The following is a 22,286-nucleotide window of genomic DNA, read 5'->3' as shown; positions in this document are numbered from 1 at the left end:
TTCCAATATTCTGATTTGTGCTGCCCTGAGTTTAGTATCAGGAATTTGGGCCACATGTTTATGTTTAAATCCTCTCATAATAAACAATATCATTCTATTAGCCTTCTCATTGCTTGCTGTACCTGCATATTAATATTCTAATCATGCGGTACCTATCTGGGTACTTACTCAGGAAATATTATGCTATTAATGCCTGGTCTAACTCAAAGATTAGCCGGTGCAACTGAACTAAAAAACACAAACAAGCAGTTTTGTGAAAAGGAAATCACTTTTAACCAATGTATTAGAGTTCTTTGAAGGAGTAACATGCACTGTGGATGAAAGGGAGCCTGTAGACATGCTGTACTTGGATTTCCAGAAAGCATTTGATCAAAGGTTATTTTAGAAAATAAAGGTCATGGTAGAGGGGAGCATGGAGAAAAGATTGACTGGTTGGCAGAAAACAGAAAACAGTGTGCATAAATGTTTCTTTTTTCTGATTGGAGGAAATGTGACGAGTGGAGTCCCAGGGGAGTCTGTGCCTCAACCTTTATACAGTTTATATCAATAACTTAGATGAGGGGAGTGAAGGCATGGTAACTAAATTTGCAGGCAGCACAACAGGTAAGAAAATATGCTTGTGACAAAGTCAGGAGGAGGACGCAGATAGATATAGGTAGCTTGACTGAATGGGCAAACATCTGGAAAATTGAGTATAATGTAGAAAATGCAAAGTTGTTCACTTGGCAGAAAGAACATATAAGCACAGTATTACTTCAAAAGAGAACAGATGAAGAAATTCAGGCTGCAGAGGGATCTAGGTGTTCTAGCACACAAGTCACAATGTTACTAAGTATGCAGATACAGCAAGCAATTAAGGTTAATGGAATGAGAGCCTTATTACATAAGGAATTAAACATAAAAGTCAGAATCTTATTCTTCAGGACATAGGTGAGATCACAACCTGAATAGTGTATGGAGTTTTGGTCTCCTTATTTAAAGAAGGATTTATTATTGTCACATCTATTGGGATGCAATGAAAAGTATTGTTTCTTGCTACACAGAAAGCATACAGTTCTTGAGTACATAAGTTATAAGGAAAGAAGAGGGTGAAAAATATAGTGTTCCCGTCATAGCAAGAGTGTCGAGAAAGATCAACTTAATATATCGTGGATCCATTCAAAAGTCTGATGACAGCAAGGAAGAAGCTGTTCTTAAGTCAGTTGGTACATGATCTCAGGCTTTTCTCTCCTTTTCCCAATGGAAGTGTTATCGGACAACAAATTTTATGAAATTGGGCACACTAAACGGAAGCAGACTAAAGTTACCCTCAGAGTCTCTCCACTAAAAATCACAAAGTAACAGACACCGATCAGTAGGCAAGAGCATGCTTTTCGAATGCAAATGAGGGCTAGCACATAAGGGAAGCTGGACAGGATGGTACCTACAGGAACTAAAATCTCCACCCCATCAAAATCAGCACTTCTAAAAGTCAAACAACCCATGGAGACACCTAAAATTAGCATAGTTAAGGAAACATTCCTGGCCCCTCAAAACCTCTTTTGAGATCAATGACACACCTATGGTTCAAACCCCGGAGATTCTAGACTATTAATAACCAGACAAAAACGATTAACCCACACTTAAAACAATTTCGTCAACACTTGAAAACATCGAGACAGGATGGCTGAAGTCAAATACTGTAAATAAAGGATTAGCATTTGAATCGAGTACTACACCGAAGTTCAGGTATAACTGTAGCCTGTTGCGGGGGAGTCTTTAGTGTGCTTTCGGGACAGTCCGATTATATGTCCTGACTGCACCTCCATCGACGTAAAAGAAAATAAAGCTGTGCCGCTATTGAACTACACCTTGAGTCCATCGTGGTCGTTTCGCCCACTCACGCTAACAGAAGTCAGAGCGTGTCCAGGCTGCGTGGGGTCCATGATTATGCTGGCTGCTTTTGCAAGGCACCGGGAAGAGTAAATTAAGTCAATGGATGGTAAGCTGATTTGTGTGGTTGACCAGGCCACATTCACAGCCCTTTGTAGTTCCTTACGGTCTTGGTCAGAGCAGGAGCCATACCAAGCTGTGATACATCCAGAAAGAATGCTTTCTGTGGTGCATCTGTAAATATTGGTAAGAGTTGTAGTGGACATGCCAAATTTCCTTATTCTCCTGAAAAAGTAGAGGTATTGATGGACCTTTTTTAAACATAGCGTGGCGTGGAAGGACCGGGCCAGGTTGTTAGTGATCTGGATAGTGAGGCAGAGATTATTGTCATCGCACCACTTACCAGATTCTCTATCTCTTTCCTGTACTCCACCTTGTCGTTGTTTGAGATCTGACCCACTTACAGCGGTGTCATTAGCAAACTAGAAAATGGAGTTGGAGCAAAATTTGGCCACACAGTCATAACTATAGTAGGGCGCTAAAGACACAGCCTTGTGGGGTACTAGTGTTGACAATAATCGAAGAGGAGGTGTCACTGTCTACGTTTACTGATTGTAATCTGTGGGTTACAAAGTCTAGGATCCAGTCATGGAAGGAGGAGCCGAGACCTAGGCCATGGAGTTTGGAGATGAGTTTTGTTGCAATAAAGGCATTGAAGGCTGAGCTGTAGTTAATAGATGGGAGTCTGACATAGAATCACGAAATCCCTCCAGTGCAGGAGGCGGCCATTCAGTCCAGTGAGTCTGCACCAACCACAAGCCCACTCAGGCCTTATCCCCATAACCTTACATATTATCTCACTAATCCCCTGACACTAGGGCCAATTTGGAATGGTCAATCCATGCATCTTTGGACTTGGGAAGAAACCGGAACACCCGGATGAAACCTACGCAGAACATGCAAACTCCACACCGTGACCCAAGGCTGGAACTGAACCCAGGTCCTTGACGGTGTGAGGCAGCAGTGCAAACGACTGTGTGCCCCCCCCCTCCCCCCCCCTCCTCCCTCCCCCCTCCTCCCCCCTCCTCTCCTCCCTCCCCCCTCCCCTCTGAGATAGCGTCAGTTGTGGACTTGTTGCAGCAATAGGCAAACTGTAGTGGATCCAGGCAATCTGGAGTTGATGTGTGCATGACTAGCCTGTCGAAGCACTTCATAATGATGTATGTCAGAGCTGCCAAATGATAGTTTTAAGGTACACTGCCTGGCTTTTCTTTGGTACAGGGATGATGGTTGTCTTTTTAAAGCAGATAGGAACCTCACATCTGAGTATGGAGGTTAAAGATATGTGCGAATACCCCTGCCAGCTGGTCTGAATAGGATCTGAGTGCTCGTCTAGGTACCCCATCTGGGCCAGTCACTTTCCATGGATTGACTTTCAAGGCGGCAGTACTGGCATCTGCGATGCTGACCTCGGATACCGATTCGGCTGAGGCTTCTGGGGCAGGTGACATCTTCTCGCTGGCCTCTTGCTCAAAACGGGCAGAGAATATGTTGAGCTCATCTGGGAAGAATGATTTGTTGTTGGTAATTCTATACGCCTCCACCTTGTAGCTTATATCATCTAGACCTTGCCATTGTCAGTGGATGCTCGTGCAGCTATCCTGGGGCTCTAGCTTGGTCCAGTACTATCTCATGGCCTCTTTGATGGATCTCTGTAAATTGTATCGGGATTTCTTGTATATGTCATGGTCATCCAACTTCAACGCCTCGGACCTGGACTATTAAGCAATGAATGTCAATACAATGGAAACAGTTCACAGATTAACTAGATTGATACGCAGAATGAGCAGTTTGTCTTATGAGGAAGGGTTAGAAGATTGGGCATGTTTCCAATATCACAATTGTCCAAGTGTTTATTTACCACATCTTTTACAATTGATTCCAGCATTTTTCTTACCATTGATGTAAGGTTAACAGATCTTTAGCTCCCTGTTTTTCTCTCTCCCTCCCTTCTATGGGGTGACATTTGCTACCTTTCAATCTTCAGAAACTGTTCCAAAAGCTACAGAATTTTGGAAGATGGTCAACATGAGGAAAATCTTAATACACAGCGAATGATTAGGATCTGGAACGCATTGCCTGACAGCGTGGTAGAGACAGTTTCAATCATGATATTCAAAAAAAATTGGATTATCATCAGCCTGGGCCTCGGGATCACTAGTCTAGTAGCATTACCACTATGCCTTTTCTCCATATTTTGCAGGAAGTCATGAATAACCTTGGCATAAAACAGCTCAAGTCCTATCTCCCACAGTCACAAGGAGCTTTGGAATATTACCACCAATCCACAAAGACAATAATCAGGACATACTGCTATGAGTACCCTATGAGTAACAGTTAGTGGGTGTATCTACACCACATGGACTGCAGTATTTCAAGAAGACAGCTCATCTCCACCTACTCAAAAGGCAACTGGGGATGGGCAATAATGCTGACTGCCAGCAACACTCATCACAAGCATTACATTTTAAAAATGTCAGTTAACCAACATCAAATTATCTTCCTTTAGCCTACATGAGTAGGTAGCCACATTGTCCCCATTGTAATGATAGCTCGAATAAATGGAGGCAATAAAAATGTTAAAGGCTAACACAACCAGTTACAGCTTGGTTAAGAATCATTAAAGTTTATTACATCAGAAACTGAATAAGTTTAATTCAACCAACAAAACAATCTCAATTGAAACTCACTTCTCTGTGATCTGATAATAGTGATTATATAAAATATTGATTTTGCAAGATTTTGTGCTTAATAGCAAAAGATTAAAAGCACCACTCTGTTAGACCAAGATTATATCCATGGTTATTCAGACACCTCAACTGAATAACACTGATGAGCTTTTATATTCACGTTGATTAAGGATACCAATATAAAATATGTTGTTAACATAATGGAAAACATCACCTTTTGTTCGCTCAAGTAACAGCTACAAGATAAACCAAAATATGTTCTATCTGAACAGAGTCGATCGTACAGACTGGCATAACTGTGCAACAAATCGAGTGAATTGTGCCTTTGTTGTAAACTTAATGTACATTTAGATTATCATTAAACTTCACATGGTCAGCAATTTGTGTCACAGTTCTATGGTTTTCAAATGCAAAAGGGACCTTTTTCTAATTAAAACTGTGATATTAGTTAAATAACGTTTTAGAAGAAAAATTGACTGACCTATATGAAGTAGTTGAACAATACCACATACATAAGGGACTGAGGAACAGCTCAGTCACAACAGAGGTGGTCATTCTTACAAGGCCATAACAATAGAAGAAAAATGCAATTCTGGCCACAATGTATTCAGTGACCGAACTGCAACCTATTAAATGAAGTTTTTTTCAAAGTATAGGAAAAATGTAATAATTGTATTTTAAAATTAACTCATAATTTATAATAACCATTTCTCTGATAGCACTGTCAAAACAATAAGATAATGCCAGATTAGTAAAATTCAACTCACACCTTTTCAAAATTGCATTAAAAAAATTTAAATTTTTATGCACAGATAATTGTTATAAACCCCACCTTGCCTTCCAGCTCTGAATTACTTATTAATTTAACAAAAGAGTATTTAGGTTAAAATAACCGCCAAATAATGTTAGGAAATATTAAGATTTGTGATATTTTTCTTCAGTCATTAGCTATTAAACAATCAATAGGTAGTTACATTAATGTAGATTAGTTGCAAAACCTTATACCAACATATTCCAAATGACAAAAACAGGAAGGCGTTTCCTATGTTTCCAATTTCTCCCCCATACATCTCCTCTTTTAGAGTTGTGTACTATTCTATGGACAAAGGTGAGCCTTCACTTTTGCATTTGAATAATATTGTCATGCTATTTAATTCTATTCCCTTCTGATAGCAACCTGCATCTCTGGCAGGATCATTGAACAGTTTGTAGCAGAACCCAAGTTGATTGTTTTTCTAGTCCAGTGTCAGCCAAAGAACTAAAGGTGGTATCTCCAAATTTACAGATGATACAAAGTTGGGTGAACTGTGAGGAGGATGCAGAGATGTGTGATTTGGACAGACTGAGTGCGTGGGCATCTGCATGGCAGATGCAGCACAATGTGTATAAATATGAGGTTATCCACTTTGGTAGCAACAATAAGAAGACATTATTTTATTTGAATGGGTGTAAATTAAGGGAGGTGAATACTCAAGAGACCTTGGTGTCCTTACGCATCAGTTGCTGAAAGTAAGCACTCAGGCACAGCAGGCAAATAGTATGTTGGCCTTCATAACAATTGGGTATGAATATAGGAATATGGATGTTTTACAGCAATTGTATAGGGCATTGGTGAGGTCACATCTGGAGTATTCTGTGCAGTTTGGGTGTCTTTCACTGATGGAGGATGTTCTTAGAGGGTGTGCAGCAAAGACTTACAAGGCTGATGGCTGGGACGGCAGGACTGCCATAGGTAGAGAGACTAAGTCGGTCAGGATTATATTCATTGACGCTTGAAAGAGTGAGAGGGGATCTCATAGAAACGTAAAAAATTTTAATAGTATTAGACAGGGTAGATTCAGAAAGAATGTTCCCCATGGTGGGAGTCCAGAATTAGGGGTCATAGTTTGAGGATAAGGTGAGAAATTTCTGAAATTTCTTCACCCAGATTGAATAGTGAATCTGAGGAATTCACTACCAGAAAAAGTAGTTGAGGCCAAAATGTGTTATTTTAAGAAAAAATTAGATATAGCTCTTGGGGCTAACGGTGTTAATGCGGGAAGGCAGGGTCAGGATATTGAATTTGATGATGAGCCATGATCAAAATGAATGGCAGAGCAGGCTCTAAGTGCTGAATACCTACTCCTATTTCTATTTTCTACGTATGCTTCAGTGTGATTTGGACAAGCTGAGTGAGTGAGAAGATGCATGGCAGATGCAGTATCCTTAAATATTTCCAGGGGATCTTTGTTATACATCTGAGTCAGCAGAACAGTTCAATAATAATGCATAGCATTCAGATAGTATCAGGCTCAAACTCAAAATCTCCTGATTCACCAAGAGCTCAATTCTAATCTCTGTTTATGTATGTGTGGTCTCAAGATACTGTTTTACCTACTCCCTTCAGCAATGTGAAACAAATGTGTATTCCTCTTAGCCCTCCGGCATGTTTTCATAATGACACACAAAAATTACAAAAAGCACCAGGGAAGAATGGGTTTGCACAAAGTCGCACATACTTAAGTCGTCACATCAATGGCATGTGCTTTTAAAATTCAAAATAATATTAAACAAAATTTTGAACAGTTCTCAAGATCAGAAGATAGATACACAAGCACGGTGGAAGTTCAGGGAACAGTGAGAAAAACACTTGTCACATCTCAACACATTCATCCAGAAAGACACTATTAATTTCTCCATAATACCTCCAGTCACTTATGCATCTTCCAAGTGTCAGGAAGCAGGGATAATTTTAAGTGATCTATGCATGTATTGTTTGCTATTAGAAATAAGGTATAGATTTAAGTGTGTTTCTGCATAAGAAAGGATTAAAACGTTAGTTAGATTCATGTCAAACAAATGTGTTTGCATGTAACGGGGTTTTGGTTTCATTTCAAACTGTGTCCGCATTGTGATTTGAAAGGTTATGATGTGAAAAGCAAAACAAGTGTGAAAAAAGACTGAACTGTTGCTTAGCAACCAGGGGTCACCTTTAAGTTAGAACCAACTTTTCAATGCAGTTTTTAACTGGACCCAAGACAGTAGGAGCTTAGCAGTTGAGATGAAACAGCTCTCACAGCTTTGCCAGAAGCAGAGCAAATGAAGTAATGCAAAGAAAGCAAATCCAAGAAATCAAAGAACAGCCAATTCTGGAAACCAGGGAATGAAAAGAAAGCTTCCAAGAAGATTGAAGTCAAAGTGACAGAAGAAACAGGAATTTGAGCAAGATACTGTTCAAGTAAAAGGCAGAGAAAATGTTCTGAGATAAGAGACAGCTGCAGTAACCAGATTTAAAATGAGGAATCTGACATTAGCGGTAGATCAAAAGTTTGGTGACAGCTTAACACAGCCTGTGAAGCAGTGGTGTCGTGGCTCAGGTAGATATCCTGGAAGTGGATCCTTGTTGAAAACAGCTGAGAGAAAGTGTTGTTTCAAGATTGTAAGGCATATCTGTCTGAGAATGGAGTTTGGAAACACTCATATAAAAGCCAGTGAGGCCAGTTGGTTCACAGTATAATAATGACCTGGGGGGATTGGAGGAGAAATCCAATCAGGGTGGAATTTGCCATGTGGTTTCAGAGTGAAGTTTATCTAAGCATAGCTGGCCTGTTGGTTTACAGGAACTATGTACTTACTATCATGAACCACACTGATGTTATCTGAGAGAGTATCCCAATTTGAAATATCAAATCGGTGATGTATAGTTTTGATCTGGAATGGTGTGAGGAATCACATGAAACCCCAGTGAGAATTACCAGTCCTGTCACTGCATGACCATTTAAGAGAACTACTTATTCAACTAGGATAAATACATACAAACAGAACAATATTCTAAGACAAATAAGTATATGAATCACTAAACACACATGCAGCTTATGTAAAAATTACCCCTTGTTCCAAAATATATCTATAATCTCTGAAGTCCTCAAGGCTTCCTCCATCCCAAACAACACCCAAATAAATCTACAAGTCAAGTCCAGCTTATAGTTATCGCACGATAGGGCTGAGAATCAAGATTGGGAAAACATCTTTCCTTAGTCCAGCAAAGATATTTAAACTGCCTTTACAAAGGTGTCTGTACTACATTGTCACTAAGGCTTAGATGTGAACCTAGCCTCCTGCTTGTGAATTGTAGACTGGCCTTTCAGCTGAGAGGTAAACTGCCCTGCCTGCTTCTAAGACTGCTGGCAATTACACCATTTTTCCTCTCTGACTCTTCATTCTGTGTCTTTGGTTATCTGCATTGCAAATTCCTTAAGAAGTCTCACAACACCAGCTTAAAGTCCAACAGGTTTCTTTGTAGCAAATGCCACAAGCTTTCAGAACACACTGTTCCTTCGTCAGGTGAGTGGGAGCCCTGATCACAAACAGGGCACAAAGACACAAACTCAATTTACATGAATAATGGTTCGAATGTGAATCTTTACAGCTAATCAAGTCTTAAAGGTACAGACTATGTGAGTGGAGAGAGCATTAAGCACAGGTTAAAAAGATGTGTATTGTTTCCAGACAGGAAAGTTAGTGAGATTTTGCAAGTCCAGGCAAGTTGTGGGTGTTACAGATAGTGTGACATGAACCCAAGATCCCGATTGAGGCCGTCCTCATGTGTGCTCAACTTGGCTATCAGTCTCCGCTCAGTGACTGCGCTGTCGTATGTCATGAAGACCACATTGAAGAGCACTTACCCGAAGATCAGAGACCGAATGCCCACGTTTAGGGTGGAAGCTGTAGTGTTCCCCAACAGGAAGAGAACGGTCTTGCCTGGTGATTGTCGAACGGTGTTCATTCATCCGTTGTCATAGCGTCTGCATAGTTTCCCCAACGTACCAAGCCTCAGAACATCCTTTCCTGCAGCATATCAGGTAGACGACGTTGGCCGAGTCACAAGAGTATGTACCGTGTACCTGGTGGATGGTGTTGTCACGTGAGATGATGGCATCCGTTTCGATGATCTGGCACGTCTTACAGAGGTTGCTGTAAGTGTTGTGGTCACTATTCTCCTGAAGGCTGGATAGTTTGCTGCACCTCACTGTACCGCATGCCCACAGATAACCTCACCATGTTCTGCTTCTACAGCTTCCACCTAAACACATTAAAGAAGCCATTCCCTACAGACAAGCCCTCGACAATCACCAGGCAAGACTGTTCTCTTCCTGTTGGGGCACACTACAGCTTCCACCCTGAACATGGGCATTCGGACTCTGATCTTCAGGTAAGCGTTCTCCAAGGCTGCCTTCACGACACATGACAGCGCAGAGTCGCTGAGTAGAGACTGATAGCCAAGTTCCGTACACGAGGACGGCCTCAATCTGGATCTTGGGTTCATGTCACACTATCTGTAACACCCACAACTTGCCTGGACTTGCAAAATCTCACTAACTTTCCTGTCTGGAAACAATACACATCTTTTTAACCTGTGCTTAATGCTCTCTCCACTCACACAGTCTGTACCTTTAAGACTTGATTAGCTGTAAAGATTCACATTCGAACCATTATTCATGTAAATTGAGTTTGTGTCTTTGTGCCCTGTTTGTGATCAGAACTCCCACTCACCTGACAAAGGAACAGCGTGTTCTGAAAGCTTGTGGCATTTGCTACAAATAAACCTGTCGGACTTTAAGTTAATGTTGTGAGACTTCTTTCTGTTTTTACCTCAGTCCAATGCCGGCATCTCCACATCTCAAATTCCTTGACTCTAGAAAATTAGCATGTGTATACTGCCACTGACTTTTAAGTTGTTTCCTAAATGCCTGCTAATGTCGTTACTGGGAAAAATCACATCTCATTATGCCTTTTGAATACTGTCTACTGCTATCGCTAGGCAGATTTCTATCTGTTGCTGGCAATATTTTGCACTCTCTCCTTTCCTTCTCCCCTCTATACTCTAAGAACTGTATAGCGCACAAAAAATCAATACTTTTCACTGTATACCAATACAAGTGACAATAAATCAAATTCTATCATACTTTGTTAAATTCTTGTTACTGATGTTACTAGGCAGATCTATGACATAAGAACATAAGAACTAGGAGCAGGAGTAGGCCATCTAGCCCTTCAAGCCTGCCCCGCCATTCAATAAGATCATGGCTGATCTGTCGTGGCTCAGTTCCACTTTCCCTCCCTCTCCCCATAACCCTTAATGCCCTCTCTTATCAAGAACCCATCAACCAGCTTCTTAAAAATATTTAGCGAGGCAGCCTCCACCACTTCAACGGGCAGAGAATTCCAGAGATTCACCACCCTTTGAGTGAAGAAGTTCCTCCTCAACTCCGTTCTAAACCGCCTCCCCTTTATCTTGAGGCTCTGCCCCCTAGTCCTACTGTCTTTTTTGAGCGGGAAGAGTCTCTCCACCTCTATCCTATCCATCCCATTCATCATCTTATACGTCTCAATGAGATCTCCCTTCATTCTTCTAAACTCTAACGAGTACAAGCCTAGTTTATTCAGCCTCTCCTCATAGCTCAACCCCCTCAACTCCGGTATCAGCCTAGTAAACCTCCTCTGCACTCCCTCCAAGGCCAAAATATCCTTGCGTAGGTGCGGCGCCCAAAACTGCACACAGTACTCCAGCTGCGGCCTCACCAATGCCCTATACAGCTGCAGCAAGACCTCCCTACTTTTATATTCAATCCCCCTCGCTATGAAGGCCAGCATCCCATTCGCCTTCCTGACCACCTGCTGCACCTGCAAGCTGGGTTTTTGCGACTCATGCACAAGGACCCCGAGGTCCCTCTGCACCGTCGCCTGCTGCAGTTTTTCGCCACGTAAGTAATAGTCCTTCCTACCATTCTTCCTACCAAAGTGGACCACCTCACACTTGCCAACATTAAATTCCATTTGCCATTTCCTGGCCTATTCGCCCAGCCTATCTAGATCCTTCTGCAGACTCTCCACACCCTCCGCATAATTTGCCTTTCCCCCAATCTTGGTGTCATCAACAAATTTCGACACCCTACACTCGGTTCCCTCCTCCAGATCATCTATATAAATGGTAAATAGCTTATGGCACAAGATATATTTTATAGACTGCTATCCTTAAAATCTGCATATATTTGTGTAAACAAGTGGGAGTGAAGGAGTATATTACAGTTAAACTTTCCATATTTAATATATGTTTTGGTTTCTGATATTGAAAACTACCTGGCAATCCTGTGACTTTGCTCATCCACATTTTCAAAAAAAGTAAAAGTTACGGTCTTTTAGCCAGGGTTCCATTCTGGCACCTTCCCATCCAATAATATCAAATTGGATCATGACAGCGTTGCTTAAATGACAACATGCTTTTGCAACAAATATTCAACTTAGAATCTCATGTCACATGTGAGTAAAGAACTTGGAATGTTAACACTAAATCTGTAATTTATTTATTTACTGCACCCTCTTGCTCAGTTTCCTGATAAGTCATCAGTTTTTTTTCCCTGTACTACTCATGACTACAGCAATGCCTCACACCTTAACATAATAGCAAGTACCAAATGTTTCCTACCCTTTAACCAATTTAAATTTCCTGGTCCTACATTAATCCGTAAAATTTTAACTTGGTAATTTTTGCAGAAATTTAGCTCTTAACACAAATCTGAGGTTGAACAGAAAGCAATTTTTGTTCCTATGGAAGCTTCCATCAAGTTTTTAGCAGCCCATAATAACACAGCTCCTCCCCAAAATCAGATTAAACCAGCAAATTTTACGACGAACATGTAGCACAGAAACTTTTATGTGTGACATCTGACGTGTGAAGGACTTTTATATATAAATTAGTATTGTACTCAATTGGGTATAATATAATTAATATTGTTGCCATGTTAAAATCAGTCAATATCCACGTCGCATACCGTATGTGCAACATGCCATAGCAAGCACAGCAAAAGAATATAACTGTCCTTGAAATAACATGCCTTGTTATTAAGCAAACGTATATAAAAATCAGATAATTTTACTTAGTATATGCACAAGTTTAACAGGTGTAAACTAGCATTTGCATTTAAAAAATGGTATCCTGAATATAACTCTCTCTAACATTTAGGTAAAATTTGAAATAAAATGAAAATGCTGGAAATATTGCGAAGTATTACTAGCACTTTTGTTTTTATTTCTGATTCCCATTATCTGCACTGTTTTGCTTTCTTATCTATGTGAAATTTATTTGTTTTAAGAAAATAATTCTTCTTCTGGAAAAATGTACTTTGCTGCTTCGAGGCCTTAGGGCCCAGGAGAACACAACCTCATGCTTCCTTGACCTGCAGACGAGTCTAATATGGCAGAAACATAACTAGCATCTCATTATTCTTTTGTTACAACCAACAAGCGCTCAAGCAGAATCCCCATTAAATTCTCGTCAAGTTGACTGAATAAGTTTATCTTCTGTAGGTGCAAACATACATTTAGCTTTTCAGTTCTCTCTACTGACCAGGACAAAGGAGTAACTAGGGAGAGAGTGGGGCCTCTTAAGGATCAACAAGGTCATTTATGTGCAGATCCACAAGAGATGGGTAAGATCTTAAATGAACTTCTCATCAGTATTTACTCTTGAGAAAGGCATGGACGTTAGGGAACTTGGGGAAATAAATGGTGATGTCTTGAGGGGTGTACACATAACAGAAGAGGTGGTGCTGGAAGTCTTAAAGCCGATGAAGTGTATCCCAGGACATTGTGGGAGACTAGGGAGGAAATTGCGGGACGCCTAGCAGAGATATTGAATCATCAACAGCCACAATTAAGGTGCCTGAAGATTGAAGGCTGGCAAATGTTGTGCCTTTGCTTAAGAAGGGTTGCAGGGAAAAGCCTAGGAACTACAAGCTGGTGAGCCTAATGTCTGTAGTATGTAAGTTGTTATAAGGTATTCTGAGAGATAGGATCTATAGGTATTTAGAGAAGCAAGGACTGATTAGGGACAGTCAGCATGGCTTTGTTTCTGGAAAATCATGTGTTGCAAATTTGATTGATTTTTTTGAAGGGGTAACCAAGCTGGTAGATGAGGGCAGTGCAGTCAACATTGTCTACATGGATTTTAGCAAAGCCTCTGACAAGGTACTGTATGGTAGATTGCTGCACACGGTTAAATCTCACAGGATCCAGGGTGAGGTAGCCAATTGGATGCAAAATTGGCTTGATGACAGAAGATAGAGGGTGGTGGTAGAGGGTTGTTTTTAAAGCTGGAGACCAGTTACCAGCAGTGTGTCTCAGGGGTCAGTGCTGGGTCCTTTGTTATTTGTCATCTATATTAATGATTTGGATGAGATTTTAGGAGACATGGTTAGTAAGTTTGTAGAAGACACGAAGATTTGTGGCATAGTGGACAGTGAAGAAGATTATCTAGGATTGCAACGGGATTTTGATCAACCAGGCCAACGAATGGCAGATGGAGTTTAGTTTGGATAAATGTGAGGTGATGCATTTTGATAGATCAAAACAGGGCAAGACTTACTCAGGTAATGGTATGGCATTGGGAATAATTATAGAACAAAGAGATCTAAGGGTACAGGTTCATGGCTCCTTAAAAGTGGAGTCAAAGTGGCCAGGGTGGTGAAGAAGACATTTGGCATGCTTGGTTTCATTGGTCAGAACATTGAATACAAAAGTTGGGGTGTCTTGAAGCTGTACAAGACAGTGGTAAGGCCACACTTCAAATACCATATACAATTCTGGTCACCCTCTTATAGAAAGGATATTATTAAACTAGAAAGAATGCAGGAAAGATTTACTAGGATGCTACCAGGATTTAATGGTTTAAGTTATAATGAGAGGCTGGATAGACTGGACTGTTTTCCCCTGGAGCATAGGACGATTAAGGGTGATCTTATAGAGGTCTATAAAATAATAAGGGCCATAGATAAGGTAGATAGTCAACATCTTTTCCCAAAAGGTAGGGTAGTCTAAAACTAGAAAGCGTAGATTTAAGGTGAGAGGGGAGAGATACGAAAGGGTCCAGAGGGGCAATTTTTTCACACAGAGGATGATGAGTGTCTGGGATGGACTGCCAGAGGTAGTAGTAGAGGCGGGTACAATTTTGTCTTTTAAAACAATTTAGATAGTTACATGGGTAAGATGGGTATAGAGGGATGTGGGCCCAATGCACACAAGTGGGAATGGCTCAGTGGTAAAAACTGGCTTGCATGGACAAGTTGGGCTGATAGGCCTATTTCCATGCTGTAACCATCTATGACTCTAACTATTCCGTCCCATCTGAGAAGTTTGGAGCTTACCTTTTGCTTATTGTTGTTGAACTCAGGCGAGGATTGGTTTGGTTTTTCTTTCTGTTCAGACAGATAATTCTGGTAAATGTTCACGAGTTCCTGGCATTTTTTATACTGCTGTTGCAAAGGTACAAAGTGGGTCAAAGGAAATAGCACAATAGGGAGAAAAAAGTAAAACATGCACTGCTATTTCAATGACATTACAAAGACATTAGAAAGTAACCATTTCCTCTCAAAACGAAGAGACAGGTTCAAGAGGGCAGAAGCTTTATTCAGCATAAAATGGCTTCACAAAGGTAGCAAATCACTCATCTCTCAAGGAAGATTACAGATGGGCAATTTAAGCTCATTTTACCAGAAACACTCACGAATAAATAAACTAAAATAAAAGGAAGAATATGGCAGCTGCACCATTTATTTAATAATCTAATATTGCATCTGGAAGCTTTCAATAACTAGTGAATGATTCACTTTTGATTGGTTATGTTTCAGGGTACTAATGAATATTTCTGCATTTTTTTCAATAAAAGAAAAACAAATTACATTTAACCAGCACTTTATATATTCTCACAACATCCCAAAGTACTGCACAACTAATAAATTAAAGTACAATCACTGTTGCTATGTCGGCAAAGCCTGCAACTAACTTACAAAGGAGATAAATGAGCAGTAAATCTGATATGATGTTCATTTGGGGAAGGAATATTGGCAGACACTGGGAGAACTATTTGCTTTTCAAATAATACAATGTCATATTATGGTCGTGGGATGCATTTCAGAATTACAAATAGGCCTTTAAAAAGGGGACATTACACCGCAGTTAACAGATTTTTCATGAAAACCCTGCCATCATGTAAACATCTCAGCAGTAACAGAATGCTGTACTATTATGAGTGCTGTCTTTCAAAAGTCAATTAACTAATACAGCGATGCAGCACCCCATCATTGCACAATAACGTGTGTGTGATGGAGTTGCTATAAACATTCATACAATACTGTCTGAAGAAAATTAAGAACCCTCTCCCAGGGTTCTGGCCAACATTCTGTCCTCAGCTCAACCTCTTCAGCTGCTTCATCAATAAACTTCCCTCCGTGATAAGCTCAGAAGTAGGAATGTTCATTATTGATTGCAACAACGTTCAATGTCATTTGCGACTCTTCATGAACCAGATCATGTCAATATGTAGCAAGATCTGAACAACATTCAGGCATGGACTGTTAAATGACAATTAGCTTTCAAGTCGCAATGAGCTCAATGCATTCTACGCCTGTTTTAAGCAAGAGATCAGTGAGAGCATGCCCTCCACTCTAGAAGCCCTGGATGAATCTGTATCCAGGGTTACCTTTGCAGATGTCAGAACAGCTTTCTCAAAGGTTAACCCACAGAAAGTGACTGGCCCAGGTGGGGTACCTAGACCACCACTCAGATCCTGCGCGGATCAGCTGGCAGGGGTAATCACAGACATCTTCAACCTCTCTTTATAACAATCTGAGGTCCCTATCTGCTTCAAGAAGACGACCATCTTTCCAGTACCTAAGAAAAATCAAGCAGCATGCCTTAATAACTATCAATCAGTGGCTCTGACCTCCATCATTATGAAGTGCTTCGAAAGGCTGGGCACGGCACAGATCAATTCCAGCCTCCAGGACTATTTGGATCCACTACAGTTTGCCTACCTCCGCAACAGGTCCACAGCAAACGCCATCTCCCTGGCCCTGCACTCAACCCTGGAACACCTGGATAACAAAAACACCTATGTCAGATTCCTATTTATTGACTACAGCTCAGCCTTCAACACTATTATTCCCACAAAACTCAACTCCCAACTCCATGGCCTGGGCCTCAGCACCCCCCTCTGCGACTGGATCCTGAACTTCCTAACTCTCAGACCACAAGCAGTAAGGATAGGCACCAACACCTCCTCCACAATCATCCTCAACACCGGTGCCCTACAAAGCTGTGTTCTCAGCCTCCTATTATACTCCTTATACATCTATGCCTGTGTGGCCAAATTCCCCTCCAATTCAATTTTCAAGTTGGCTGAGGACACCACTGTAGTGGGTTGGATCGAAAAACTGCAGCAGGCGACGGTGCAGAGGGACCTCGGGGTCCTTGTGCATGAGTCGCAAAAACCCAGCTTGCAGGTGCAGCAGGTGGTCAGGAAGGCGAATGGGATGCTGGCCTTCATAGCGAGGGGGATTGAATATAAAAGTAGGGAGGTCTTGCTGCAGCTGTATAGGGCATTGGTGAGGCCGCAGCTGGAGTACTGTGTGCAGTTTTGGGCGCCGCACCTGCGCAAGGATATTTTGGCCCTGGAGGGAGTGCAGAGGAGGTTTACTAGGCTGATACCGGAGTTGAGGGGATTGAGCTATGAGGAGAGGTCTCATTGAGACGTATAAGATGATGAATGGGATGGATAGGATAGAGGTGGAGAGACTCTTCCCGCTCAAAAAAGACAGTAGGACTAGGGGGCACAGCCTCAAGATAAGGGGGAGGCGGTTTAGAACGGAGTTGAGGAGGAACTTCTTCACTCAAAGGGTGGTGAATCTCTGGAATTCTCTGCCCGTTGAAGTGGTGGAGGCTGCCTCGCTAAATATTTTTAAGAAGCGGGTTGATGGGTTCTTGATAAGAGAGGGGATTAAGGGTTATGGGGAGAGGGCGGGAAAGTGGAACTGAGCCACGACAGATCAGCCATGATCTTATTGAATGGCGGGGCAGGCTCGAAGGGCTAGATGGCCTACTCCTGCTCCTATTTCTTATGTTCTTATGTTCAATGACGTGCTGGAATACAGGAATGAGATAGTGAATCCGGTGAACTGGTGCAGCAACAATAATCTCTCCCTCAATGTCAACAAAACGAAGGAGATTGTCATCAACTTCAGGAAGAGTAAAGGAGAACATGCCCCTGTCCACAACAATGGGGATGAAGTAAAAATAGTCAAGAGCTTCAAGTTTTTAGGTGTCCAGATCACCAGAAATCTATCCTAGTCCCCCCATGCCAACACAATAGTTAAGAAAGCCCACCAATGCCTCTACTTTCTCGTAAGACAAAGGAAATTTGACATGTCAGCTCTGACTCTCGCGAATTTTTACACCATAGAAAGCATTCTTTCTGGTTGTCTCACAGCTTGGTATGGCTCCTGCTCTGCCCAAGGCCACGAGGAACTATAAACGGTAGTATGTAATCCAATCTATCATGCAAACCAGCCTCCCATCTTGAAAATTGACTCTGCCTACACTTCCCACTGTCTCAGCAAAGCAGTCAGCATAATTAAGGATCCTACACACCCTGGACATCCTTTCTTCCACCTTCTTCCATCGAGAAAAAGATACAAAAGTGTGAGGTCACGTACCAACCAACTCAAGAACAGGTTCTTTCCTGCTGCTGTCAGACTTTTGAATGGACTTACGTTGCATTAAGTTGATCTTTCTCTACACTCGAGCTAATGACAATTAGACTATATTCTGCACTCTCTCCTTTTCTTCTCTATGAACGATATGCTTTATCTGTGTATTGCACAAGAAACAATACTTTTCATTGTATGCTCATATATGTCACAATAATAAATCAAATCAAAGTGACCATGGCCAACAAGACAGAATCTAACTATCTACCCTTGACAACCAATGGCATTACCATCACTGAATCTCCCACTATCAATATTCTGGGGATTACCATGGATCAGAAGCTGAACTGGACTAGCCATATGAATCCTGTGGCAACAACAGCAGAAACCTGCAGACTGTGTGGGCTGCATGGCGGCACAGTGGTTGGCACTGTTGCATCACAGCGCCAGGGCCCCGGATTCGAGTCCCAGCTTGGGTCACTTTCCCGGATTCGAGTCTGCACGTTCTCCCCATTTCTGCATGGGTTTCCTCCAGGTGCTCCGGATTCCTCCCATAATCCGAAAGATGTGTTTGTTAGGTGTACCAGTCATGCTAAATGCTCCCTCAGTGTACCCGACCAGGTGCCGGAGTGTGGAGACTAGGGGATTTTCACAGTACCTTCACTGCAGTACTAATGTAAGTCTACTTGTGAGACTAATAAATAAACTAAAAAAAAAACTTAACCACCAATGAGACAAGAACTTAAATTTAAACACTCCAAGCCTCCAGTTTCACCAAATTCAGACAGGATAAAGCAACAAGTAAACTTAACAGCATATAGACCAACCTGTTTGAGCTTCAGGGGTTTGTCATGGTTCTGTTGTTAAATTGCATACGTTTTCCATTCGCCCTTTGCTTCCACCTTTCAGTTGAAAGCACAGAGCGATTAGGAACACTTCAGAGATTCACCAAACTAATGCCACTCAACCTCAATTGACTGGAATGTACAAGAGTGGAAGCCCTCCAAAACTGGAAAGACCACCTTCAGCATAGGAGAGAACTCAAATACTTTCAAAAAAGTGGCTAGTAGAATCTGTACCTCTGAGACTCCAGCCTCTTCAAATCAAGTGAATCACTTGAGTTACTCTTTGGCTCAATGTTGATGTTGTACTCAAACTGAAATTCTACAGTCAATTCCACTTCTACCAAACCAATGTAGTCTCGGAATATTTTGACAAAGGGCTAATAACTTGACCTAAAAGGCCAGCCATTTGTTAGCTGTCAAATCTGACTCTTGAGAATAAATGAAACCAAACCCAATTGTTAATTCTGCAGGGTCTCACAAATGGTTTGTGGTTATTTGCAAAGCTTGAGTTGAATGTATAAACCTTTTTATGTTTTCCACAGCAGCATTGGCACATTTTTCAAGGACAAACTGCAGCATACACATGCTCACACTTGTCTGTCCCTAAAGTGCCCTGAATATAATCACTTCAATCAAAATTGCTTCAATCAAGCAAAGGTTATTGCTGTTGTGAAATTATCTGCCAGTCTCTGCGGGCATTCTCTCCAAGCAACACTTACCCTCCCAAAATAATGGCTAATTTCTTATCTGACACCATATATTTAAGAATAAAGGCAGCAGATAATGACAATAAACAAATCCAAATTTTTCTCGAGTTCTGGAAATAAAATTTCAAATAAAACAAGGCACTAATTCATATTCTTGAACTTTCTTCATAAAATACAATATAATGTAAGGAGCCTCAGGATGTAGAAAACCTTTTTGAATTTGACTAATAAGAGATTGAAAGATACAAAAAAAGTGAAGTTTTTGATTACAGTACAAAGGTGCAAAACATGGTGACTGCTGCCCTCTGCAGATCATCTCAATGAATGACTTGCATTTACTCACTGAGCTTTTGTTTTTGATATTTTGTTTCCAAAATCTCTTTGGAATAAAACAGTATTCAAATTCTAGATGTTGCTGAAAAGAAACATGATCATTGAATTATAGAATGCCTACAGTAAAGTTTATTTATTAATCACAAGTAAGCGTTACATTAACACTGCAATGAAGTTACGGTGAAATTCCCTTAGTTGCCACAGTCTGGTGCCTGTTGGGATCAATGTATCTAACCAGCATGTCTTTCAGAATGTGAGAGGAAACCAGAGCACCCAGAGGAAACCCACGCAGACATGGAGAGAACGTGCAAACTCCACACAGACAGTGACGCAAGCAGAGAATAGAATCCCTACAATACAGAAGGAGGCCATTCAGCTCATCACACCTGTACCAACTCTCCAAATAAGCATCAAATAAGCGCACCCTCCATCGTCTCCCCATAACCGCATACATTTACCATGGTTAATCCACCTAATCTGCACATCTTTGAACTGTGGGAGGAAACCAGAGCACCCGAAGGAAACCCATGCGGACACGGGAGAGCGTGTGAACTTCACAAAGCTAGATAGCCACCAAGGCCAGAATCAACCCCAGATGGCTGGCACGGTGAGGCAGCAATGCCACCATGCTGAAGCTTTTCATTTTGCAGTCATCAGAACAAATGATAGAATGCCAAATTTCAAATGGTCACAACAATCTATACTATAGAAGTACCAACTGGTGGGCAAGTCGACTCTGATTGGCCAGGGCACTTACACAGAGGAACAATGGGGGAACCTTAGGCTCCACAAGCTCCCAGGTAATTCAAGAAAGGTACAACACTTGAACATATTGCTTTTGTTTGCAGGGAACAGGCCCCTGCATGAATGTATGTCATTTCTAACAAGTGTAAATAAGCCACATTATAGGCTTGATTAGTGACCTTAAATTGGTTGTTAGTACAGCTATAACCACCCTCAGGATCATTCAGCAAGTGCTGCCTAATTGTGGAATCACACCTCACAGTAGACATTTTGTTTTGGGTTTTGCAAGCACAGTCTGGTTAAGTATGGTCTGTACTCTGCCTATTATGAACAAAGGAACTCAGTGAGAAGATACTGTTGGTAGTACTTCTCCAGTGCTTTGAAGTGCTTGCTGTAAATCATTGAAGTCTCTGAAGTAAATAGGGATGTGGGGAATCAGTGGATGCTTAAAATACTCTCTTCCTCAAAGACTATACTGGCACATAGGAGATGATGATGTATTTTGTCCTGAATCTTGCTCCAAAATCAGATGGAGTTGTCTGCTGAAATTCTGAAACATGGAGATACCATCCTGGTATGGCTGCACGATTTCATGTCCCCATCTGGAAGGAATACATGTCGGGGGTCTCAGGACTGCTGTGATCATGACTACATTCCAGGGAGACAAATCCATTTGAGATAACTGCAGAGGAGTTTCTATGCTATCTGCCACAGGAAGATCACTGCAAGAATTCTCCTCGGCCGCTTCCTCCAAGTAGCCCAGAGACTCCTTTTGGAATTGCAGTGCAGCTTTCACCCATCGTGAGGCACCAAAGTTCCAGATAAGTGCCAGGAATATCATCAACTGTTGCACAAGGTCTTGTGTGACCTCAAAAAAAGTATCTGATGCCACTCCAAAGTTATTCTTAACAACTGACACAATGCTTCCTTTTTTAGCCAGATTACTTCTAATTCCCATATTGACTTTCATGACGGGGGACATATTTGAAATTCTTCTCTCTAGCCAAGTTAGGTGAATCTTATAACCTTGTTTAAATCCTTTCAAACTTGGTCCCCAAGTGCAAGTAAGCATTCACTTTTCATGTGATGACTAACATGCTCCAGCATTTTACCTGTCTCTGTTCCCTCTCTTTCAGGTTCTTGCAGACTGATCTGTCTGAGGTTCAGGGATCCCTTCAGAAAAACACTGGAACCCAGTACTATGATGGCTTATTATGGATTCTTCACCTCTCAAAGCCCATGTTCATGATAACATGAATCACATGGGCCCTGTATCCAGATAGAAATTAGTTAAATGCAACTCAAGATCCCCCAGCTCCATCCTATTTTTGAATTAAATAGACAGTTTGAAGTTTATCCATTCACAAAGCATAACATGCTTAACATCTCCCTCCGACTTAGAGATTAACAGTCTATTCAATATTAACACAGCTGCCTTGGTCATTGATCACAGATGTGAATATCTTTCATGGTAAAGCTAACCTCCACAACCCCACCCATCTCTCTCCCTTTAAC

At 41.4% G+C, this 22,286-nt stretch overlaps 1 protein-coding gene across 4 annotated transcripts in view; it reads right to left on the bottom strand.

Moving 5' to 3' along the window:
• The window catches only part of kiaa1328 (KIAA1328 ortholog), a 192,778-nt gene that overhangs the window by 113,283 nt on the left and 57,209 nt on the right, over positions 1-22,286 (bottom strand). For all 4 annotated transcript variants that reach the window (XM_080214587.1, XM_080214671.1, XM_080214751.1 and 1 more), the window contains one exon: positions 14,804-14,922. In XM_080214587.1, the coding sequence (XP_080070713.1) occupies positions 14,804-14,922 (119 nt within the window). The remainder of the gene's footprint in view (positions 1-14,803; positions 14,923-22,286) is intronic.

The sequence above is a fragment of the Carcharhinus amblyrhynchos genome, chromosome 1, assembly GCF_965287045.1.
Source record: "Carcharhinus amblyrhynchos chromosome 1, sCarAmb.v2.hapA, whole genome shotgun sequence".
NCBI classification, from domain to species: Eukaryota; Metazoa; Chordata; class Chondrichthyes; order Carcharhiniformes; family Carcharhinidae; genus Carcharhinus; species Carcharhinus amblyrhynchos.
The sequence above is the reverse complement of the archived record's forward strand: the minus strand, read 5'-3'. Positions and strand labels throughout refer to the sequence as shown.